General features: G+C 44.3%; 1 protein-coding gene across 2 annotated transcripts in view; it reads right to left on the bottom strand.

The window, feature by feature from the left end:
• The window catches only part of LOC311240745 (histone acetyltransferase KAT7-like), an 88226-nt gene that overhangs the window by 42365 nt on the left and 19449 nt on the right, over positions 1–26412 (bottom strand). Inside the window, exons 4-10 of one of the 2 annotated variants that reach the window (XM_084329318.1) lie at positions 18926–19210; positions 18127–18209; positions 14786–14872; positions 13635–13733; positions 12328–12438; positions 7949–8140; positions 6892–6981 (exon numbers count right to left, since the gene is read on the bottom strand). In XM_084329318.1, coding sequence (XP_084185444.1) covers positions 6892–6981; positions 7949–8140; positions 12328–12438; positions 13635–13733; positions 14786–14872; positions 18127–18209; positions 18926–19210 — 947 coding nt within the window. The remainder of the gene's footprint in view (positions 1–6891; positions 6982–7948; positions 8141–12327; positions 12439–13634; positions 13734–14785; positions 14873–18126; positions 18210–18925; positions 19211–26412) is intronic. The other variant, XM_084329319.1, reaches the window with a different exon arrangement.

Genomic DNA, 26412 nt, shown 5'->3' with positions numbered 1-26412 from the left:
GAAACATACAGGTCCGTGGCATTGAATAGAATATTAAAATCGAAAAAAAGTAAAAACTATCCAAAAACATATATGTGTTTTGGCGCCGAGCGGTTGGCGAGCAAACACGTATATATACGTGGACGGCGCACTATACTAATAATACTATAAGTAATAGAGGTGGGAATCGAAAGAGACCTCACGATACGATACTATCGCGATACTTGCGTCACGATACGATAGTATCGCGATGCTAAATATATCGCGATACGCTGAGTATTGCGATATTAATATTGCGATTTTTTTCTCCCTTTTTTTATTTAAAAAAAAACGTTGTCAACATGTTTTATCTAATAAAATAAAGTTCAGTCTGTTCATCTCACTTCAATCATTTTGATTGCAGAACATGGTATTTTCTCAAGCAGACAGATGTAAACACTGTAATCTGTGTTGCATGTACCTGACAATTTTTTTTAATGAATAATTAAATATCGATACTTGGCGTCCCTGTATCGATACAGTATCGCCACGCAAAGTATCGCGATACTACTACGTATCGATTTTTTCCCCCACCCCTAATAAGTAATACCATTTGATATTTATTTATAATACATGGTGGTAATAATAATACATCGGATTTATATAGCGCTTTTCCAAATGCTCAAAGATGCTTAAAGGGGAGATGAAGCATTAAACAATATGAGCCTAGTTTGTTTGTTGTGTACCTTGGGTAAGACATGGTCCTATAATCAAATGTGAAATCCTGCTTATTTGTCTGAAAACTCAAATGTAATTTCCCCGTTTTTGCCATGGGCGCCGCCATTTTAGATTTAGCTGGATGGTGACGTCACAGTGATGGTTAGGGCTGGGTCCCGGTTTACAGTGCTGGTTAGATAGCTACGTAAATATGGAGTGTCGTGAAAGTCAGTCAGTAAATTGTCAACCAAATGTAACGTTACCTACAGAAAAGATATATATTATATAATTATGTATTATCTGCGAGACAGTTTGAGTCAGAGCGATAGTTCAACTTGACTAACAGGGTGAAGTAGGTATCAGTTTCCTTTTTTTCCTCCCTCAATAATGTTATTTATGTACGTTATCATTATGTAAACAAATGCACATATGGATTGTTTGCTGCAACGTTTCTGAATTAATTGAAGCATTAATAAATAAGCAGATAATTAAATTAGATGTCCATAACATTTGTGTTTTTAATTAGCATAGCCTAAATAAATATGAATTCAAGAAGTTCAATACTGAATTAACAACACATTTATTAACAGGCTGAAAGTTAATACGAATAAAAAAACAATTAGCCTATTTAATAGGCTAAACACTGCGTAAAATATAGGCTAAGCGCTGGTAAAAGGCAACTTTTTTTTTTAGGCTATAGCATTCTAAAACAGGCAAAACTTTGTTTTGGCTTCTTGAGTTCACATTTCTTTGGTTTGCAGTGGTGCATCTGCGGGCCAATGTTCTGAGACATATTACATTTGATTTGTTAGGCTATTTGAATACACCAGCCCTAAATGGTGGATTCAAATAGCCTAACAATTATACAAATATATAAATATGTCTCGGAACATTGGCGGGACACTGGACAGCCAGCTGAAGCGTGTGGGCCATACATCCCAAACGTTGTAATCCTGCGTCTTGACCACGTTTCGGGCATTATCTCGGAGTATGACATGAATATTTTCTTTCGGAATATGCCACGTCTGGAACATATTCTCGAATGCTGTTGCCATGCCAGCGCTGCAGCTTGCAGCAGCATGGGAGCCGGAGAACTCTTGGGAATGCAGGAGCGCTTTACGGAGTTGGAAGTCTGCGTCAATCCACTGAGCTGTCAAACTCAGCATTGACATGGGGCTGACATCAGAGCTCCAAATATCACTGGTAAAACTAATTGAAGAAACGTCTTCTTTCAGAAGGCTATCAAAGTGCGAATACACTGCCTGGTAGAGCTCGGGTACAGGGCAATGTCTGAAAAATACGTGCGACCTGGGAGAGTGTAACGCAGTCGTCAAGCCCTATTATTATTTTCTCTCTATATATATATATATTGTTTTATTTGTAAGATATATATTTACTGTTGACCTGATAGTGTTTTATTGTTCGCCCGTATATGCTCCTTGTATCGCCGCTGCTTACAGCGCACATTGGAACGGAGACAAAGTTATACCGTTAGTTGGAGAATAAAAGGAGAGAGAGGTGTTTTGCTACAGCGCTGTGTAATGTTGGTGTTGTGGTGTCGCCAAGGGAGAGGAGGGAGGGATATAACTACTCCCGCATCGATCTGCCGACGGCGACGGGCAGGGGATAACGGAGACAGACTAGACCTTTAGACTGAGTTCGGTTGAGGCTGAACTCATATAGCAACCAACAGACTTTAGGTGATCTATACCTAATCTATACCTTTCTGTTGAACTCATTCTAATTATTAATCTGGACCTTCAGAACATGCAGTATTATTAATTTGCTCAAATGTCGTGGCCTCACAGTGCCAACTGCAGGTCTCGCCATCTCAGGTGCCAACTACAGGTAGTCGCCATCTCAAAGATGACAGATCATACATATGCAGCATCTCCCTGTTGGGGTTGCTCAATGCTGTAAAATATTACATAAATGTGTTTTTATGAATAACGATATTTGAGGAGCCTAATAATATTGCTACAGCGTGCAATTCTCTGAGGTGTGAGGCTCTGGGCGAAACCATCTCCGTGACGTCAGCAAAAAAATGGCGGCGCCCATGTTGATTTATGCTACATAAATGGACATAACAAATCGTTTTTTCTTAGAAACGCGTTATTTTTATAACGTGATTTTTTTCTGTGGTTTATCTAAATACTAATTTGATGCTATGACTATGTTTATATCGCTATGCTTCATCTCCCCTTTAAAGTAGCGTGCACTAAGAACATAATGTCTAGTACACTAAAGGAAGCACTCTAAGAACACTAAGAACATAATGTCTAGTACACTAAAGGAAGCACTCTAAGAACACTAAGAACATAATGTCTAGTACACTAAAGGAAGCACTCTAAGAACACTAAGAACATAATGTCTAGTACACTAAAGGAAGCACTCTAAGAACACTAAGAACATAATGTCTAGTACACTAAAGGAAGCACTCTAAGAACACTAAGAACATAATGTCTAGTACACTAAAGGAAGCACTCTAAGAACACTAAGAACATAATGTCTAGTACACTAAAGGAAGCACTCTAAGAACACTAAGAACATAATGTCTAGTACACTAAAGGAAGCACTCTAAGAACACTAAGAACATAATGTCTAGTACACTAAAGGAAGCACTCTAAGAACACTAAGAACATAATGTCTAGTACACTAAAGGAAGCACTCTAAGAACACTAAGAACATAATGTCTAGTACACTAAAGGAAGCACTCTAAGAACACTAAGAACATAATGTCTAGTACACTAAAGGAAGCACTCTAAGAACACTAAGAACATAATGTCTAGTACACTAAAGGAAGCACTCAAAAGCCTCTTTTCCATTGCATAGTACCTACTTGACTCTACCCTACTCTACTCGCTTTGGGTACCTGGTACTTGGCAGGTACTACTCCGCTTGTCTCCGTGTGGGGAGGCGGGGCCGCTGGCGTACAGCCTGAGAGCTCCGTGAGGGCTTGGAGCAAGCCATAGTAAACACAGTTTCAATCAATCACTTGAACGTTAACGTTAGCATTAGGTAATAATAACCGGTTTAAAATGTATGATGGTTACATCACGTTGTGTCTATTCTACTAGCATTAACGTTACTAGTACAAAGAATCAATAGCGAGTTATATTGATCACGCTATGTACGCTAGCCATGGTAAAACGCAATCACATTAGCATGTAAGCTAACAACAAGCTGTTAGCATTAGGTAATAACTAGGGGTGCACGATATTGATTTGTTTACCCCGATATCGATACCGATAACTTTCTGCTCCTCAAGGTCGATACTGATAACCGATATATATATATATATATTTATTGTATTATAATATTTTTAATTTTTTGTATATTCCTGTAGTGTTGACATAATCAGATTTATCATGACATGAGCGTTACTACTATGAACAAAACAAAGCCAAGAGAACAGTTTTGACTCTTCAAATAAAGTGACTATATTTATTTTTCCAAATGTCATTAACAATGTGTTTCCCTGAACAATGAGTGAACTAAAAACCAACAGGTATTGTGCTTCGTCAGTAGGGATGGGTACCGTTCACATTTGAACCGATACGGTACCGGTACCTTTTTTCTGTACTTTAGTCTGTAAAAATGTAATCTACCTACCTCAGTTGTAAAAAAAAATCCAAACTTCAAATAACCACATTTTAGACCATTTTCGGCTTGCCATTGCCCCGACTGCATTGTTGTTGAATCAAGTCAAATCCTAAGTAAGCATATATTGTGCGTGTGAACGTTGACATGAAAAGAAAAAAAGTTCAATTTTTTATTTTATTTTTTTTATCGGAGCTATCAATCATTTTATCGATTTTATCGGGATGACGTAAATTATAATTATAATTATCGTGCATCCCTAGTAATAACCGGTTTAAAATGGATGATGAGAGGGGAGCTCCAGTAGCTCACCGCGTACCTCGAACGCTATTTCGGCGTCGGGGACAACCGTGCGCGTCACGGATCTGGGGTACACGAGTTCGACTCCCGGACTCGCCGTATTTTCTCAGAGTGTCTTTCCCCCCATCTATACCCCATTCAACCTGTTTCTGTCGGTCATACTTGACCAGAAAAAGCGATAAACGCGAAAAGAACCAGCTGACTGGTCAAAGTTAAAAAAAAAAAATGGATGATGAGTACATAACGTTGTGTCTATTCTACTAGCATTAACGTTACTAGTACAAACAATCAATAGCGAGTTATATTGATCATGCTATGTACGCTAGCCATGGTAAAACGCAATCACATTAGCATGTAAGCTAACAACAAGCGTAACAAATCAGCTATCTTTTTGTGAAACTCTCCGCTCGGTGGTAAATTGTGTTGATGTTGGTTTTGTTTCATCAATAAATGAGGCAGAATACACAGTGAATGTATTCTTTTTTGTTTATTGCACTTGTTCTTGCTGCAAACAAATAATGAATCATACGCGAGGCATTAAAGATGGCGGCTTTCTGTTTTTGTGCAGACGCTCCAACGTGTGACGCTTCTCTCTTCTGACCAATCAGTGGTCTGCAGTGTTTCACATCACTTTTCTGGTACCACTTGTACTCGCTTGGAACCTCGACAGAGCAGGGACTAAAAAAGTACCCAAAAAGTACCCAAAAAGTACCTGGTACCAGGTATTTTGGCAATGGAAAACCGAAAAGGCCGAGTAGAGTAGAGTAGGTACCATGCAGTGGAAAAGGGGCATAAGAACACTAAGAACATAATGTCTAGTACACTAAAGGAAGCACTCTAAGAACATAATGTCTAGTACACTAAAGGAAGCACTCTAAGAACATAATGTCTAGTACACTAAAGGAAGCACTCTAAGAACATAATGTCTAGTACACTAAAGGAAGCACTCTAAGAACATAATGTCTAGTACACTAAAGGAAGCACTCTAAGAACATAATGTCTAGTACACTAAAGGAAGCACTCTAAGAACATAATGTCTAGTACACTAAAGGAAGCACTCTAAGAACATAATGTCTAGTACACTAAAGGAAGCACTCTAAGAACATAATGTCTAGTACACTAAAGGAAGCACTCTAAGAACACTAAGAACATAATGTCTAGTACACTAAAGGAAGCACTCTAAGAACATAATGTCTAGTACACTAAAGGAAGCACTCTAAGAACATAATGTCTAGTACACTAAAGGAAGCACTCTAAGAACATAATGTCTAGTACACTAAAGGAAGCACTCTAAGAACATAATGTCTAGTACACTAAAGGAAGCACTCTAAGAACATAATGTCTAGTACACTAAAGGAAGCACTCTAAGAACATAATGTCTAGTACACTAAAGGAAGCACTCTAAGAACATAATGTCTAGTACACTAAAGGAAGCACTCTAAGAACACTAAGAACATAATGTCTAGTACACTAAAGGAAGCACTCTAAGAACATAATGTCTAGTACACTAAAGGAAGCACTCTAAGAACATAATGTCTAGTACACTAAAGGAAGCACTCTAAGAACACTAAGAACATAAAGTCTAGTACACTAAAGGAAGCACTCTAAGAACACTAAGAACATAATGTCTAGTGAGGTGGGACCAAGTCATTGTTGTGCAAGTTTCAAGTCAGTCTCAAGTCTTGGTACTCAAGTCCCGAGTCAAGTCCCAAGTCAGGACAGGCAAGTCCCGAGTCAAGTCCCAAGTCCTAACCTTTGAGTTTCGAGTCCTAAACAAGTCATAATATGCGCTTCACCAAAAAATGTCATTATCAACTTGTTAGCAAAACATAATCTAATTTCTATAAATGTAATAATATTCAGAATCAGGGTTAGTCTTACAACTAGATACATTTGGGCAAGAGCTGTTTGAGAAAACCAGTTCAGGAGTATATTGAGAAAAAAAAAACAAGGATCACCATATCCATTTTAAAGGTAGGATAACAATAACCAACATAATAGTCTTCCCACTTGGACCAATAATTTATTTAACATCTGCCTGCCCTGTATATACAGTCTATGGCACATGATCCATAATAGCAGACCTCGGTTCAACTAACTAGTCTACAGTACTGTATAGCTGCATGTCATGTATGTCATAAATGTTATGATGAATTGAACATGGGGGACCCTGATGTAAACAAGACGAAAGTCTTCCTCTGGTCTGCATCCCCTTAACAATTGTGTGTATTGAGCCGTACTGTATTGTACCCATTCTGCAATCTGTTAATAAAGTTTTCAATCAATCAATCAATACTAAAGGAAGCACTCTCCCACCTTGTTCTTCTTCCCGTCCACCTCGAACACAGAGATGTTCCCCTTCCTGTAGATCTCGTCTCCTGGGGGGTGCTTCCACACACACTTAGCCTGGACACCACATAGACACCACATAGACCACAGATAGACCACACATAGACCACAGATAGACCACACAGACCACAGATAGACCACATAGACCACAGATAGACCACAGATAGACCACACAGACCACAAATAGACCACAGATAGACCACAGATAGACCACAGGAAATAACAGACAGACAGATGGGAAGTACAACTCATCATTTAACAAAAATAAACAGGGCTGTGGTTGATTAATTTTGCATGAAGGCCCTAATAGCATTGGAAAGGCAGAGGCTCTTCCTAATCCATGTACTAGTAGTTATAGTTTATAGTTAGTTAGTAGTAGTTTATAGTTGTCAATAGATTACACTGTTGATCCCAACCCAATGAACAGGGTGGAAAAGATTTCCAACCTGAGCATGACATACGAGCAAAATGGCCACCGTGTGAATATGGGTCAATTCAGGTTCATAGCGGGCCTAATGTGGCTCAAGACCCGTGTTCTATCTCTCCCACCCTCCCTCCTTCCTTCCTTCCCTCCCTCCCTCCCTCCCTCCCTCCCTCCCCCCCTCCCTCCCTCCCTCCCTCCCTCCCTCCCCCTCACCATGTGTCTACGCAGAATGGTCTGGCTCTTCATGTACTTGAGACAGAACCTTCCCTTCCTTGCTCTCTCCGTCTCTTTCCCTTGCTCTCCCCCCCCCCCCTTCCCTGTCTCTCCCTCCCTCCCTCTCTCCCTCCCTGTCTCTCCCTCCCTCCCTCCCCCTCCCTCCTTCCCTGTCTCTCCCTCCCTCCCTGTCTCTCCCTCTCCCTCCCTCCCTCCCTCCCTCCCTCCCCCTCTCCCTCTCCCTCTCTCCCCCCTTCCCTCCCTCCCTGTCTCTCCCTCCCCCTCCCCTTCCCTCTCTCCCTCCCTGTCTCCCTGTCTCTCCCTCCCTCCCTCCCTCCCTCCCTCCCTCCCCCTCCTTCCCTCCCTCCCTCCCTCCCTCCCCCTCACCATGTGTCGGCGCAGGATGGTCTGACTCTTCATGTACTTGAGGCAGAACTCGCACATGTAGAGGCGCCCCAGGCGTGCGTGCTCCTCAGGGTAGGGAGAGTGGTACCAGGTGTCCAGCTCGTAGCGGCCGAACACCATGCTCTTTATCATGTTGCTGCCCTGCGCCACCTGGCCAGACAGACGCAGCTTGTCCTGTACCAGGAGAGGGGGGAGGGGGGAGGAGAGGGGGAGAGGAGAGGAGGAGAGGGGGAGAGGAGGAGAGGAGGAGAGGGGGAGAGGAGAGGGGGAGAGGAGGAGAGGGGGAGAGGAGAGGAGGAGAGGGGGAGAGGGGGAGGAGGGGAAAGGAGAGGGGGAGAGGAGGAGAAGGGGAGCAGGAGAGGAGGAGAGGGGGAGAGGAGAGGGGGAGAGGAGAGGAGGAGAGGGGGGAGAGGAGGAGAGGGGGAGAGGAGAGGGGGAGAGGAGGAGAGGGGGAGAGGAGGAGAGGAGGAGAAGGGGAGCAGGAGAGGAGGAGAGGAGGAGAGGGGAGGAGAGGAGGAGGAGAGGAAGAGAGGGGGGAGAGGGGGAGAGGAGGAGAGGGGGAGAGGAGGGGGATGAGAGGAGGAGAGGGAGAGGAGGAGAGGGGGAGAGGAGGAGAAGGAGAGGGGGAGAGGAGAGGGGGAGCAGGAGAGGAGGAGAGGGGGAGGAGGAGGAGGAAAGGAGGAGGGGGAGGAGGAGAGGGGGAGAAGAGGAGAGGGGAGGAGAGGAGGGGAGAGGAGGAGGAGAGGGGAGGAGAGGAGGATAGGGGGGAGAGGGGGAGAGGGGAGGAGAGGGGGGAGAGGGGGAGAGGAGGAGAGGGGGAGGAGGAGAGGGGGAGAGGAGGAAAGGAGGAGGGGGAGGAGGAGGAGGAGAGGGGGAGAGAAGAAGAAAATAGCAGAGAGGAGAAAGAGGAGGATAGGAGGAGAAAAGAAAATAGCGGGGAGGAGGAGGAGAGGGGAAGAGGAGGAGAGAAGAAAGAAATAGCGGAGAGGATGAGAGGAGAAGAGGAGATAGGAGAGGAGAGGAGAAGAGAATATGAGAGGAGAAGAGGAGAGAAGAGATGAGATAGGAGGAGAGGAGAGAAGATAATAGGAGAGAAGAGGAGAGAGGAGGAGAGAATATGAGAGGAGAAGAGGAGAGAAGAGATGAGATAGGAGGAGAGGAGATAAGATAATAGGAGAGAAGAGGAGGAGATAAAAGAGAAGAGAATGAGATGAAAGATGAGGGAGGAGAGATGAAGGATGAGGGAAGGAGGAGGAGAGATGAAAGATGAGGGAGGAGAGATGAAGGATGAGGGAGGAGAGATGAAGGATGAGGGAGGAGAGATGAAGGATGAGGGAGAGATGAAAGCGGAGAGATTAAAGAGAGAAGAAGGAGGAGAGGAGGAGAGATGAAAGATGAGAGAGAGGAGAGAAGGAGAGATGAAGGAGAGGAGAGATGAAGGATGAGAGAGGAGAGGAGAGAAGGAGAGATGAAGGAGCAGAGGAGGAGAGATGAAGGAGGAGAGGAGGAGATGAAAGATGAGGGAGGAGAGATGAAAGAGGAGAGAAGGAGAGATGATGGAGGAGGGAGGAGAGAAGGAGAGATGAAGGATGAGGAAGGAAAGAAGGAGATATGAAGGAGAGAAGGAGAGGAGAGTTGAGGGGTGAGGAGAGAAGGAGACATGTGATTACAGAGACAGAGGAACAGCCCAGAGGGACCATGAGCCTCAGTGGAGGCAACCAATAAAACATCGGAGATGTCGGAACCTGAACCCCAGGGCCTTTCCCAGTGCAGTGACCTCTGACCCTGGTCTTAAAGCTACTATAAATAACATTTTGATGCAGAGTCATCATCAAAAATACATCCACATAGCGTTTAGAAAGGTACCCAAAAAAAGGTATTGACGATTTAACTTGTATCCCCTCCCTACTTCCCATAGCCCCACATGGAAGGCCCCGGATTGTATAAATGACCTGCTGGTGCTCTAGTAGAAGGCCCCTGATTGGATAAATGACCTGCTGGTGCTCTAGTAGAAGGCCCCTGATTGGATAAATGACCTGCTGGTGCTCTAGTAGAAGGCCCCTGATTGGATAAATTACCTGCTGGTGCTCTAGTGGCTGTTATCTATAGCACCTTTGACCCGAGCAGAGACTGAATAATCCATTTTTCGAAGATACATATATATTAGGGCTGTCAAAATGAATGCTTTAACTCTGGAGATTAATTTAAATTATTTAAAGCGTTAAAAAAAATTATCTAGATTAATCTATGGAGTGAAAAAATTTCAATATAATATAAGAAAGCGGTCTAGCTGAGTCAATGTTGATGGTTTTGTTGAACATTTGTATTTCACAGGAGAGAAACTGTATTCAAAGTCTTTGAATCTAAATATACTTTCTTTGTGTTGATTTTACATTAATTCCATGATTTTACTCAAGTAAATATCTGTTACAAGCTTCGGTCTTTGCCATTTTTAATCTAGATTAATCTAGATTAATTACAGAAAATTGTGAGATTAATTAGTAAAAAAAAAAATTATCTATTGACAGCACTAATATACGTATATAAATTATTTTATTTTTAGCAGGTTAGCCATTTAGTGACAACATTTAAAATGGCTGTGATAGAATGTTTAATAATCAACATGAGACTGTTAACGTGCCAAAGGCTTTCTGAGTCTCTCATGCTGCTAGGATTAGAAGACGAGGACAAAGTACCCCCCCCCCCCCCTGACATTCTTTCCTAAGATGGCGTCCCCGCCCCGCCGCCAGTGCATCGGGAAAGGCCCTTTCCGGTCCCATCAGGCTCCGTGACTACAGAACTGAACGGTACATGGAACCAAAGCAAGACGTGGAAAGCAACGTCACACAAAGGAACTGGGGAAATAAGCGTGATGTGGAGGGATGAAAAAATTAATGTAAATGTCAAAACACAAGACATAAACACAGTGAAAACCACGAAATGGAATGAAGATCAATATAACGGGTGGAGCGTACTAAGTATGGCCGCCGCCAGTGTTTAATGTCATGGAAGATCGTCCGTCCCACAATGCAAAGCGTCTCGCTTCCTCTTTTGGCCATTAGCGAGCATCGCCGCTAACATTAAGCGCCGCTACGTCAATTACCAAAACGTTACAGCTAACGCTACTCAGTCATAATCGAAGGTGGTCTTTGATTAATAGGCACCAGCCTTAGCTGCCAATATTTGCCATCCAAATAGCTCTAAATCTTGATGTTGCTAATGCTAATGTTACTCAGCGCTAACAGCTAAATAGATTGTGTTATTAACCCTTTCACTGCCGCACTACCAAACGGTTAACCCTTTCACTGCGACAATACAGAAAGGTTAACCCTTTCACTGCCACACGACAGCAGGTTAACCCTTTCACTACCACACTACAGAAGGTTAACCGTCTGTAGTGTGATCGTAAAGGGTTAACCGTCTGTAGTGTGGTAGTGAAAGGGTTAAGACACTTGGTGGCTGGTTCTTAGGGTTCCACCAGTTTGCTCTGAACCAGGACAAACTGCTTTTTCCTTTGATGCTTCCAACACCTGGAGATGTCCTCCGACCGACTCCGAAGCTTCTTCCTTCTATCGCTGCGTTTAAAAGCACGATATCTCCGACCGCCGTGTGTCGACTTGTAACCGTCTTATTCATTCCGCCTATATGTATGAAATCGCTGGTAAGCGGCGTCTTGTTTTGGAAGCGCGTCGTCGCTGTACACCAGGGTAACCTCCGTGTCTCACGGGTTGAAATAAAGGTTTGAAACTAAATTACTTTGCATTGTGGGATAGATTAGGAGGACTGTGCGACAGTTAACACTTTCACTACCACTCTACCAAAGGGTTAACCCTTTCACAGAGAACACTACAGAAGGATAACCCTTTCACTGCCACACGACAAAGGGTTAACCCTTTCACAACCACACTACAGAAGGTTAACCCTTTCACTACCACACTACAGACGGTTAACCGTCTGTAGTGTGGTAGTGAAAGGGTTAACCATCTGTAGTGTGGTAGTGAAAGGGTTAACCGTCTGTAGTGTGGTAGTGAAAGGGTTAACCTTCTGTGGTGTGGCAGTGAAATGGTTAACCTCCTGTAGTGTGGCAGTGAAAGGGTTAATGAGGTCAGCCACACTCGGGTCATCCGATAGGGCGATTGACAATCAAGGAATGAGCTTTTACTCTTCCCAACGCGAGAGGAAGAAAACCCTGCAAACGTGGCCGTTTCTACCAAACTACTCCTCACACTCCTCCTGTGGCTGCAGAGGAGAGACGGAGAGAAGCGGGAGGAGGGAAGCAGGAGGAGGAGAGAAGCAGCAGGAGGAGGAGGAGGAGGAGGAGGAGGAGGAGGAGGAGGGTGGAGCTGAGTCTTCTCTCTTACAAGGTGGTCCGAGGCACGTGCCTGTGCTTTCCTGAACAGCTCCAGGTCGTAGTCGCTGGTGATGTTCTCCAGCAGGGGCTCGCGGCTCGCGCCGTGGCTCTGACGGTGCTCCTGGTGGCGGGGAGGGGAACGGCGACACGGGTCAGGGTTCAAGTTTCATTCGTCACGTATATATAAAGTACAGGTACGGTACAGTGAAATGCTTGGTTCTGTATAGGGATGTCCGATATTATCGGCCGATATTGGCATTAAAATGTAATATCGAAAATTATCGTTTAAAAAAAATATTATAATATTTTAATAATAATAATTTACCCAGGCAAACAAGTAAAAACAAATTCTTATTTTATTTATTGTCAAAAGTATGCATAATGTTGTGCTAATTACCTGAAATTATTCAGTTTTTTGGGGGGGGGGGGGACCCTGCATATATCGGTATCGGAAATTAAGAGTTGGACAATATCGGTATATCGGATATCGGTAAAAAAGCCAATATCGAACATCCCTAATTCTGTATGATGAGCCCTCTGAGAATGTGCTTCATACAGTAAAAAAGTTTAAGTTAAAGAGGAATAAAGTCCCAACACTATACAAATATACAATATACAAACTAAAGTACGACAATGAAGTAAAAATGCAGACAATGCGGTACAAAAATGCAAAGTAATTCTTTTTTTGGGGGGCAAAATTGCTCAAATTAGGTATGGATGGATGTAGTGCAAATCTTTTGTAATGAATAGATAAAATATGGTGTAGTGTTAAAGTGTCTAAAGTGGGTGTTTGTTTAACAGTACAGACAGTACACAGGCTGTGCCTGTAGAAGAGAATAGAAATACTTTTATTATCGCGAGGGAAATTTGACACTGCAAATCGCTCAACATTAAACATTTAGACAGAACAAGTCACGAATAAGAATAACAAAACAAATTGCCTAAGAATAATAGAATAAAATTAAATTGAATAAAAATAGAATAAAATATACAGTAAATAAATACAGTAAAAATATACTGAAGTCTACAGTAGGTGTAATATTGCACAGTGCTGTGTAGGAGGAGACGCCATTGAGACACCAGGAGGAGACGCCATTGAGACACCAGGAGGAGACGCCATTGAGACACCAGGAGGAGACGCCATTGAGACACCAGGAGGAGACGCCATTGAGACACCAGGAGGAGACGCCATTGAGACACCAGGAGGAGACGCCATTGAGACACCAGGAGGAGACGCCATTGAGACAGCAGGAGGAGACGCCATTGAGACACCAGGAGGAGACGCCATTGAGACACCAGGAGGAGACACTGACTCACCGTGTAGGTCTCCTTCTGCTCCTTGTTAAAGACAGAGTTCCTCTTCCTCCTGATCTCTGTCACCTTCTCCTTGTAGCGTAGCTGTCGCTCCGTGGGGACCTGACACACACACACACACACACAATTACATTTATTGCATTTAACTGGATGGTAAAGTGATGATTCATACAGACCCTCATCTGCACCTTTGTTTACAATATTCAGATAAAATTGTATTGCCTATATGTATGGCTTTCTTCCATTACCTCCCCTCCCCCCTGCTGCTATTACCCTGCCCATACCTGTACCTCCCCTCCCCCCATGCTGCTATTACCCTGCCCATACCTGTACCTCCCCTCCCCCCATGCTGCTATTACCCTGCCCATACCTGTACCTCCCCTCCCCCCATGCTGCTATTACCCTGCCCATACCTGTACCTCCCCTCCCCCCGTGCTGCTATTACCCTGCCCATACCTGTACCTCCCCTCCCCCCATGCTGCTATTACCCTGCCCATACCTGTACCTCCCCTCCCCCCATGCTGCTATTACCCTGCCCATACCTGTACCTCCCCCCCCCCCATGCTGCTATTACCACCGAATTTCCCAAAGGGGATCAAATAAAGGAATATCTTATTCTAAAGTGTGATATACCAATCCAAAACTCTTCAAATCCATACATAACTGTGTGTGTGTGTGATTATATGTGTGTGTGTGTGTGTGTGTGTGTGTGTGTGTGTGTGTGTGTGTGTGTGTGTGTGTGTGTGTGTGTGTGTGTGTGTGTGTGTGTGTGTGATTACATGTGTGTGTGTGTGTGTGTGTGTGTGTGTGTGTGTGATTACATGTGTGCGTGTGTGGGGTAATGTGTGTGTGTGTGTGTGTGTGTGTGTGTGTGTGTGTGTGTGTGTGTGTGTGTGTGTGTGTGTGTGTGATTACATGTGTGTGTGTGTGTGTGTGTGTGTGTGTGATTACATGTGTGCGTGTGTGTGTATGTGTGACAATATGTGTGTGTGACTACATGTGTGTGTGTGTGTGTGTGTGTGACTACATGTGTGTGTGTGTGTATGTATGACTACACTTATGTGTGTGTGTGTGTGTGTGTGTGTGTGTGTGTGTGTGTGTGTGTGTGTGTGTGTGTGTGTGTGTGTGTGTGTGTGTGTGTGTGTGTGTGTCACCTGGCTGCGTGTGGAGTGTCGGTTCTCGTCCTGGCGGTGGGACAGTGTCCTCTCCTCCACCTGCTTGTCCCTCGTGGAGGCCTTGCCCTGAAGACACCAATGATGCTCAGTGCTATGACGCTCAGTGGCTCCGCCCACAATTCAATTATGACAAACAGTGAGGTAATTACTTAATAATGACTTGGATTTATATAGCGCTCTTCTCTGACTCAGAGCGCTTCACAGAGTCCATTATTCGTTCATACACAGTCATACCGGTGGTGGTAAGCTACAATTGCAGCCAGAGCTGCCCTGAGGCAGACTCACAGAAGCGTGGCGAATAATCAACGCCTACGGCCCCTCCGACCACCACCAACATTCATTCACATGCATACACATTCATACGAGGCAAGTAGGTACTTAACACTTTGGACGGACGCCATACCCGATGATAGTCGGGTTAACTCGCCGAACGTTATTTCTTTTATTCGATATTTCCATTCATTACAGGCACACGGACATCTGGGTTAACATGGGGAATCATTTTGAGAATGCCAATGTGCAATACCGGCCGCATCCACCCAGGTGGCAGTATCGAGCACCCTTTGAAACATGATATCTTGGCCTGTGGGTCGATCAGAGGTCTCCGGTCAGATTTCTATTGGTCGGGCAAGGGGACCGATCGGATTGAGAAGCGTGAAATGCTCCCTGTCCATGATGTGTGCCGGATTATGTTGGCGACACGATCGACACCAATACTGGGACTTGCGATCAGATAATTGGAATATTCTTTTTGGGGTACATCCTAGTGAAGGTAAGGCCTATATGGTATCAATCCTGCTGTTTTTCCAATCATGACTTCACCTCGATCACAACATGTGTCTGTAACGTTACTCCACAGCGTATGCCGTTGGTGACGATCAAAGCATAATACCGATTTCAAAATAGTAGCGTGTACAGACGAGAAATTACAAAAGAATTTGTGAATTGCACGTATTGCTGCATAGCGTCGTTTTCTGGGATTAGACAGGATTATTCTAAAACTATAGTCATATTCACCACGGTATAAAACGGGAATGTATCCATGGATGAAAAAATTCTTTCTTTTTCTCATATTGAACGATAGATAGGTGATGTCAAATGGGCCATAGTATTGTATCCATAGCTATAATATAGAATATAGTTATAGCCCTGCAAACACCGCCACGTATTCCTACACTTTAGAGCGTTGCGCTTTTAACAACACATCACGCATATCGCTCCGGCGTCCAAAGTGTTAAGGTACAGAACCCAACCAAGTGTTCTTGTAAACAGATCACTTTAGTTTATACCAGGGATTGGCATCGATTTTCAAATATTCTATAAAATAATATTATTATTAGGGATGTCCGATATTATCGGCCGATATCGGCATTAAAATGCTATATCGGAAAATATCGGTTTTCAAAAAAAAAAATAAAAATGTACATTTCTATAACCTTTATTTATCCAGGCAAGCAAGTAAGAACAAATTCAGATTTTATTTATTGTCAAAAGTATGCATAATGTTAATTCCACAACAAGAGATATGTAATGATAATTACCTGAAATTATTCCGTTTTTTGGGGGGGGGGGGGGGGGGGGGGGGGGGGGGGAACCCTGCATATATCGGTATCGGTTGATATCGGTATCGGAAATTAAGAGTTGGACAATATCGGTATAGGTAAAAAGACAATATCGAGCATCCCTAATTATTATAAAAGATTGAATAGTTTAGGCGAATATCGTTTAGTCTCAAAGAATATATTTCCCCGGCACCTACACTGTGTAGTGTATTGAGAGGGGCAGGGGTGTAGCTCCAGATTCTGGGCCCCATGAAAGAATGTATTTGTAGGCCCCCAGTGTATGCGAGCGCGCGTTAGCGCGCGAGCGAATTTTTTTTGGCCATTATTTTATTGATGAAAACGCATAATATGGTTTTTACCTATACATTCGGATCAGCAGTTCAGCACCTGCACTGTTGGTGGGTGAGCCTAGTAAAGGATGTCGCATTGCGTTCATCTTCAATGAAAGCCCCCCCTCTCTCTCTATATATCTCACACACACACACACACACTTCAGAAACAAACATAGTATCAATGAGAGCATCAATAATACACCTGAGTGATGTCTAGTAAAAAAAAAAAAAAAAAAAAAATTGGGCCCCCCCCTCAGTGCTGGGCCCTTGGAATCATCCTAAGCTACCCCCCCCCCCCCCCTATTATTAATAGGGGACCCTATTAACTGTTACACCACTGAACGGCATGTTGGGTGCAGGTAGCTAGCCAGGTAGCATAACAGTCTGTTAACAGCAGAGTGTAAAAGGCTAAGATGAAGAGGTACGTTTTTTGCTTACTTTTGAGTTTTGAAAATATTTAGTGATCTAGCCTCCCCAATGTCCATAGGTAGGTAGTTAATTTTTTTTTATTTGAATGGTTATTCTAGTTTTGTTCTCTTGCTTGTTATTTTTTTTACGAGTAGGAATGGGTACCGAATCCGGTACTTTTAAGGGTATCGACCGTTTCACGCGAGATCCACCGGTGCCACATTTTGGTACTGTAAAAAAAATTAAATACGGTAATAATAATAATAATATTTTTTTCGATGACGTCAACATTTAGTTTACCGCGAAACGAAACCGATGAAGTGTGCGCACGTTCACACACACACACACACAATACACACTTACCTACTGTAGGATTTGACTTGATTAAACAACAAAGCAGTCAGGGCAATGGCAAGCCGAAAACGGTCGCAAGTGTGGTTACACTTTACAAAGCTAGATGCAGACAACGCCGCTTGCTGCAATATTATATATATTAAGAAATTGTTCTAAATAAATAATAATGATAATAATCATTTGTAGTTTGGACTCGTTTATTTTTTTACAACTGAGGTAGGTAGGTTAAACCTTTTGAGACTAAAGTACAGAAAAAAGGTACCGTTGGGTACTGGTGTCGATTCACAGGTACCGGTAATGTGAACGGTACCCAACCCTAGTTACGAGTTCAAAATAGATTCAATTAAATTCGATCTCACAGTGTGGTGGGGCATAAAGGTTCTGGACCGGGCGGCACTTCGACTGGCTGTAACGAGGGCTGTTATCATCGTTAGCCCTGCTCATGCCAGCCAAGAGGCACCTACATATCATACACTTAGACTAGACTATACTCTATGATTGGCAGCGGAAAGGTTCTGGGTTTCTCAGACGAATGGGTACCTAATGATTCAGGGTTGAATCATCAAGATTATAGGTGTAGAACGAATGCTGAAATGAACCGTTCCACCTCTAGTGTGTGTGTGTGTGTGTGTGTGTGTGTGTGTGTGTGTGTGTGTGTGTTTACCTTGCATTCGTCTACAGAGAGGTTGTGATAGAGAGGGCAGCCAGATATAGAGAAATGTCTCTCATGTCTTCCTGTTAGATGGCCTGAAAGAGAGAAAGAGAGATGGGGGGAGATAGAGGAGAGAGAGAGACAGAGAGAGATAGAGAAAGGAAAGAGAGAGAGGAGAGAGACAGAGAGATAGAGAAAGGAAAGAGAGAGAGGAGAGAGAGAGACAGAGATAGAAAGAAAGGAAAGAGAGAGAGGAGAGAGAGACAGAGAGAGAGAGAAAGGAAAGAGAGAGACATCAGAAAGATATTGGGGCCTAAAGTCTGAAAGATTTATTTGCAGCAGCTTCTAAACAGCTCCCTAACTTAATAAGTTAATTATTATTATAATAGTAAGGGATAGGTTATTACCAATAATAACTGGATAATAACATGCTGGTACAAGTGCTTTCAGGATGGACTGAAAGGAATACTAGTTCATAATGAACTATCCTTTTAATATTCCGCCCCTCATCCAGCGGTGCAGGACAGCAGGCTTCCTGGGAGACTCGAACTAGTCTAAATGCCTTCAATTAGTCCTATCTAGCCTCTGGAAACTATCGTCTTTGCCATAAGTCAGCCACGAGTTTGCATTGGAATTATATATATGTGGAGTCAAATTGTCGATTCTACCACATTTCAACTCTCAAGAGTCACTAGCCGGGAGTCAACTAAGACCCTTCAGACTGTAGGAGTCGAGGAGTAAACTCTCCTTTCCATCCTGAGGAAAACACTACGACTGTTCAGGGGTTTATTTATTGACCATATCCTCTCACCCAGAGAGTTGCACCCAGGCGTGGGACACTTCATGTTGAAGTTGTAGCTCTCGTGGAAGCGCCGTCGCTTGGGCCTATGGGAGAGGTCGTGGGCGGCGGCCTCTTTGAGTGACAGCTCCTTGGCCAATCTCTCGTCCTCCTCCTGGGACACCACGGTGTCGTTGCCGGGGGACGCGAGGTCGTTGCCGGGGCTGGACACCTCGATGTCGGATTCCGAAGAGGGGGCGTTGCCAGTCGGAGTGCGGGGCGGAGTCTCGTCTTGGTCCGCCTCCTGCTTCAGGTCTGCTGAGCCAATCAGAAGAGGGCAAATTTAAAACGGGTTAAAGATACACCATCACCTATGTACCACGTGTTGTTGTTATGTCCGCGGAAGGCGGAGTCTGTCCAAGGACATCGTTTGTTTCACATTTCAATGACAACAGACAATATTAAAAACATGACCACTCCATTGGCAAGACATCTGCAAATGAGTCTAGAACAAAGCGCTGTATAAATGCAATGATCATTCATTCATTCAAATACTGTTACCACTGCATGCAAACTCAAGTCACAATAACAGTTAATTCCCCAGCCTCCATGTATGTGGCCCCCACTGGTAGAAAAAGAGAGAGAATACAATATCTGGCCTAACTGCTTACCACACAAACAAACCTGTCGCCCTGACCTCTGTGGTCATGAAGGTCCTGGAGCGCTTTGTCCTGGCCCACCTGAAGCTCATCACAGATCCTGTGCTGGACCCGCTGCAGTTCGCGTACAGAGCCAATAGATCCACAGAGGATGCTGTGAACATGGCTCTGCACTATACACCGGAACATCTGGACTGCGCAGGCAACTATGTTAGGATCTTGTATGTGGACTTCAGCTTGGCCTTTAACACTATCCTTCCACCCATCCTGGAGCACCAGCTATCCCTGCTGCAGGTGCCGGCCTCCACTCGCTGGTGGATTACCGACTTCCTGTCCAACAGGTCTCAGCGGGTGAGGCTGGGGAAGAGCATTTCCAGCTCTAGGTCCACCAGCACCGGTACCCCGCAGGGCTGCGTTCTATCCCCACTACTGTTCTCCCTGTACACAAACAGCTGTGCCTCTCTCCACCCCTCGGTCAAACTCCTGAAATTCGCTGACGACACCACCCTGGTGGGTCTCATCTCCAGGGGGGACGAGTCGGCCTACAGGAGGGAAATCGAGAGGCTGCAGAGCTGGTGCAGCTGCAACAACCTGGAGCTCAATGCTCTAAAGACAGTGGAGATGGTAGTGGACTTCAGGAGGAAAGCAGCCCTGCCCCCTCCCATCATACTGGGAGGCACTCAGGTGGCCTCCGTGGAGTCATGCAGATTCCTTGGCATGACCATCTCCCGGGACTTGAAATGGGAGCTTAACATCACGGGCCTGCTCAAGAAGGCCCAGGGGAGGATGTTCTTCCTCCGGCAGTTGAATAAATACAAACTGCAGAGGACCATGATGGCCCAATTTTACATGGCCATCATTGAGTCCATCCTCACCCACTCCATCATCTCCTGGTTCCCTGCTGCAGCCGCAAAAGATCTCGCCAAGCTGCAGCGGGTGATTCGCTCCGCGGAGAGGGTGATCGGCTGTCCCCTGCCCTCCCTCAGGTCCCTGCACGACTCCAGGGCGCTGAAGAGGGCAAGGAAGATCATGGCCGACCCCTCCCACCCCGGACACAGCCTCTTCACCCTGCTCCCCTCTGGGAGAAGGCTGAGGATCCCAAAGGCCATGAAAGATCGTCACAGACTGAGGCCATGGTTACACTTACAACGTTTAATTTTCGAATTTTTTCATTTGCATGTCCAAGTTAAAGGGCAACGCCGTTTTGGCAGGAAACACGTTTTCCTAGCGGCAACGCTCAAAGGGTGTTTTCGTTTTGAAAACTCCCCGACAACAGTGCCATGCAATTTGCGCGAGCCAGATACAGAGCCGTTCATGCCCAGCGCCCATGCGCAGTAGAGACCGACGCCAAATTCTCCCCTGGCTGGACCTTGACTCCGTCCATTAGTCCAAACATCAGAACTATTGCTGCATCCCCTTAACAATTGTTTGTATTGAGCCGTATTGTATTGTACCCATTCTGCAATCTGTTAAATCCGTTAACGTTACTACGTTAATGTACGATAGCCTCGATAGCCTCAATGCTAACTATATAAATGGGATATGTCAATCACATTAGCATGTAGCTAACAACATCAGCTATCTTTTTGTGAGACTAAACTCTCCGCTCTTGGTGGTAAATTGTGTTGATGTTGGTTTTGTTTCATCAACAAATGAGGCAGAACACACAGTGAATGTATCCTTTTTTGTTTATTGCACTTTGTTTCTTGCTGAAAAATAAATGCTATGTTGCTAAATGGCTCACGCGAGGCATTTAAAGATGGTGGTTTTCTGTTTTGACTGAGCAGGACGTGGAGTGACGCATTCAACCTTTCTGATTGGTTGAAAATGGCCTTCATGTTTGAGCTACATCGCCACCTACTGCTTTGGCATTGTACTACATGTATATACACCACTCGGTGCTCACAAGACAAAACGACGTCTAACTTGCCTGCCAATACGCAGCGTTCTGAAAAGCTAAATGAAACGAATCGTTTTGGCTATAATGTAACCGCAGCCTGAGTTTCTTCCCCTCAGCCGCCAGGCTGATCAATGCCTCAGGTCGTCCCCCCCCCCTCCGCCCCCAAGTGACACTGGCACAATGACACTGCACTGGTCTTTACTGGAACTCTGCACTTTACACTTTATATATATATATGTATTTAAATTATTAACACTATGGTCGCCAAAAACGCCGTAGCACGTCTTTCCCCGCCATGCTCATTCTGCCAAAGACGCCGTACCACGTCTTTGATATCAATTTTTCAAAAATCTGTGATCGAAATCATATTTCTCCCCCGGAGACTTGAGATCTACTGTTGATCCCCTCTCAACTCTCCAACGGTTCAAGAGCGCCATCTGGTGGCCGATCGGCGGATCGCCCAGAGCGGAAACAGGAAATGGAAGCTGGTGCTCATTTCAATTCGGTCCGATCACTCGGTAATAGTCCCAGGACTTGAGCTAGACACAACGGATAGCAATCCGTTACCAATAACTCGATAAACAACATGATTTGGACGTATATACTATTATACAACCTGGAAATGGATCGCATATTTCTACATCCCATAATAGGAATATTTCTGTTCCACGCTCATCGCCCAACGCTATGAGGAAGCTACGGTAAGATTCAGCGTTATTTTTTAACGTGTTCGATAATAACTGCTCTAATGATCATATCACCCACACTAGAGGAATCATCTACCGTTGGCCACGGAATTATAAACGACCCCCCCCCCCCCATCCGGTCAACATCAGATGCTCAGTAGTAACTTCTAGAAGCACGTCCATTTGAACATTTTTATCTCGCGCAGATTCCTATCAAACTGTATTTGATCATCAATATAATGCATTTGGGGCTATAAATCACGTTCTGGAGAAAGCTGCAGAAAACGATAAAAACATACTTATACTTTAGACCGTATTTTAGTATGAATATGTGAATGAAAAAGTATAACGTTGCTACACCCTGAACAATAGATACTTGACGTTGAATGGGCCCTAATAATGTCAATTTAGCAATACAATTTAAACAGTTATAGCCCTGCAAAGAAGGTAAACATCCCCATAGACAAATAGAGCTGGCGGAGGATGGTATATTAAGAATATAAGCATGGCGACCAAAGTGTTAATCCTCCACTGCACTGTTTTTTGTCCTGTGTCTGTGTTGGTGTTGTTGTTACTGTGAAAAAAAAGAAATTAAAAAAAAATGTATACACTGTAATGCCGCAACAATTACCAATGTTTTTTTTTACACAAATGGCTTAATAAAGGAATCTGAATCTGAAAAAAAAAAAAAAAAAAACATTACATTTTAATGACTCCATATATCAGGGCTATTCAACTGGCGGCCCGCGGGATGATTCTGACCGGCCCGCCAAAGATTACATGATAAGAAAAAAAAATAAAATAAAAAAAAAAAATCATATTTTTTTTTTTTTACTTTTTTCTTTTCATGTCAACGTTAACACGCACAATTGAGCCAAAAGTCACTCAATTAATGACAGATTTCATTGATAAATTGAGGGAAAACTTTGCAAGTCGATTTGATGAATTTGACATGTCCAGAGAATTGATGCATTTTGTGAGCAACCCATTTGCCAATGTAGCTGCTATTTCCACAAAAGGACAAGAGTTCCTTGCATCACTTCACATTGATGAAGGTCTCCTGCAACTTGAAATAATTGACATGCAAGCATCATCTGCTCTGAAGTAGGCACTTGAGAATGAATCCACCACAACATTTTGGATAAAGTGTATTCATGTCAAGACATTCCCCAAAATAAGAACGCTGGCAATATCTGTGCTAACAATGTTTGGCTCAACATACACCTGTGAATCCAGTTTCTCTCACATGAATGCCATTAAAACAAGCAACCATGCCTCCTTGACAAATGAGCATTTGCATCACTGTTTGCGGGTAGCCCTCACTTCCTATGAACCCTCTTTCTCTGCCATTGCCCAGTCAAAGAAGTGCAATCGCTCTCATTAGATGTGTGTATGTAGGCTAGGCCTGTCTGCCCCCCACCCCCCTGATGTTTGAGAGTTAAGAGTGGACAATAAGTGATAATAAGATGCTGTGATTTGCTGTTGTTGCACAGACATGAAGCACTTTTTCATAAGCTCAGCTGCACTATAAATGTGTTTTTTTGTTCAAGTGTTGATGTTAGAATGTTCAGATGCACATCATGCACTTGTTTGTTTTTTATTTTATTTTTATATTGAAATGTTGAAGAGGAGATGTTGCAGTTGTTGCACAGTCATAAATGAAGCACTTTTTGCAGGAGATGTAGCAGATGTGGCACATAAATGAAGCACTTTTTTTTTTAAAGTATACTACTTTTGCAATGTAGTTAAAGGGGAACTATCTTATAAATGGCCTTTTTCAGTGTTTAGCATTGTTTCCTAGCTATGTGGACTTATATTAATATGATCTATGTCTCTAATTCTCATATTGGCGCATTCTTCCAATTCTCCTCTCACAATATTCACCCTCACTGAACTGAGTCATCTGAAAATGTGCTGATTTGTGATGTCAGAGAGACACCGCTGCATGATAATCAGCTGAGTTTCCACACAGTTCTCAGTGTGGTTGGAGCCCAGGCTCAAAACGGCTTAAGATCTTGAGGTAGAAAAATGCTGTTTTTGAGTACTTGATTAGAAATACAAAACAATGAATTAAAAAAAAAATTTTTACAGGTGTTCCATAAACCCACAGGAATTGTGTAAAAGTGCCCAAATAGTGAAAGAAATAGTAAAATACCCCTTTAAATAAAAGTTGTGAAAATGTGGTTGCGTGTTGTGTCAAGTGTACATATATTCATAGCACGGGGAGGCGCCGTGGCAGTCCGGCCCCTGGCCCCTTGGGTTTCTGACAATGTGGCCCCCTGAACAATTTAGTTGAATAGCCCTGCCATATATTATGGCATAATGGTGTGCTATAAGAGCCTTTGTAAGACACAAAAAGGCATTAGAACTGACGGATATGAGATCGAGAGCAAACCTCGGGACCAGGAGGGAGATTACCGTGACCTCCTGTGGATAGCAGCCGCTCCACACACAACCAGCCAGGAGGGGGCGCTCTCACACACACCCAGCCAGGAGGGGTGATGTCACTGCCTCTCACACACACAGCCAGGAGGGGTGATGTCACTGCCTCTCACACACACCCAGCCAGGAGGGGTGATGTCACTGCCTCTCACACACACCCAGCCAGGAGGGGTGATGTCACTGCCTCTCACACACACAGCCAGCCAGGAGGGGTGATGTCACTGCCTCTCACACACACAGCCAGCCAGGAGGGGTGATGTCACTGCCTCTCACACACACCCAGCCAGGAGGGGTGATGTCACTGCCTCTCACACACACCCAGCCAGGAGGGGTGATGTCACTGCCTCTCACACACCCAGCCAGGAGGGGTGATGTCACTGCCTCTCACACACACCCAGCCAGGAGGGGTGATGTCACTGCCTCTCACACACACACCCAGCCAGGAGGGGTGATGTCACTGCCGAGGCACAACCGGTCCCAACAGCTCGCATAAAAAGTTAAGTAGCGTAAAGATCCAGTATAGTACAATGATGTTAATTCAGTTATTCAGAAAAAGCTGATGCTAACCCTTTCACTACCACACTACCAAAAGGGTTAACCCTTTCACTGCGACAATACAGAAGGTTAACCCCATCACTGTCACACGACAAAGGGTTAACCCTTTCACAACCACACTATAGACGGTTGTGAAAGGGTTAACCTTCTGTAGTGTGGTAGTGAAAGGTTAACCTTCTGTAGTGTGGTAGTGAAAGGGTTACCCTTCTGTAGTGTGGTAGTGAAAGGGTTACCCTTCTGTAGTGTGGTAGTGAAAGGTTAACCTTCTGTAGTGTGGTAGTGAAAGGGTTAACCTTCTGTAGTGTGGTAGTGAAAGGTTAACCTTCTGTAGTGTGGCAGTGAAAGGTTAATTTTTTTTATCCACTTTTTCTCCATATTTTTCTATTTTTCTCCCATCCCAATTTCGTGTATCCAATTCTCCCCTCCCCTGTCTTGAACGTTGCTCGACTATGCCCCCCACTGGTCGGTTGTAGAGAGGATAGAAGCCTTGCATCACGTGTTCCCTCCGGCACACGAGGAGGCAGCCTGTCACATCTTTTCACCTGCCAGCACGGACTCTCATTGGCGAGGTGTAACGCATGGGAGGCTCACACTACCCTCGCCACTTCCTGTCTCTGCTGTGCAGGCGTCCCCCAACCGACCTGTAGGGGTCGCTGTCCACAACGTCCAATCCCCACCCATCGACTTCCACCCGCTGACTCTGCCAAATGAGCCAGTACGACGGCCGGCCCAAGCCGAAGGCAATGCTGAGACTGGGATTCGATACCAGAGTCTCTTGCATTGGTGATGAGTGCAATCTCCACTACGCCACCCAGCCGCCTCAAAAGGTTGACCGTCTGTAGTGTGGTAGTGAAAGGTTAACCTTCTGTAGTGTGGTAGTGAAAGGTTAACCTTCTGTAGTGTGGTAGTGAAAGGTTAACCTTCTGTAGTGTGGTAGTGAAAGGGTAACCTTCTGTAGTGTGGTAGTGAAAGGGTAACCTTCTGTAGTGTGGTAGTGAAAGGTTAACCTTCTGTAGTGTGGTAGTGAAAGGTTAACCCTCTATAGTGTGCTAGTGAAAGGGTTAACCTTCTGTAGTGTGGTAGTGAAAGGTTAACCTTCTGTAGTGTGGTAGTGAAAGATTAACCTTCTGTAGTGTGGTAGTGAAAGGGTTAATGTCAGCAGTGTCATTTCCCTCAACTCAAGATATCTGAGATGGTTTCATTCTGTTGATGTCCAGGGGGATATAGATCAAGAGCTTTAGTCATCATTATCACAACAACAACAACAACAACAACAAC

This window comes from Notolepis coatsorum (genome assembly GCF_963971535.1).
Source record: "Notolepis coatsorum genome assembly, chromosome: 14".
NCBI lineage: Eukaryota > Metazoa > Chordata > Actinopteri > Aulopiformes > Paralepididae > Notolepis > Notolepis coatsorum.
This window is presented reverse-complemented; position numbering and strand designations above follow the sequence as displayed.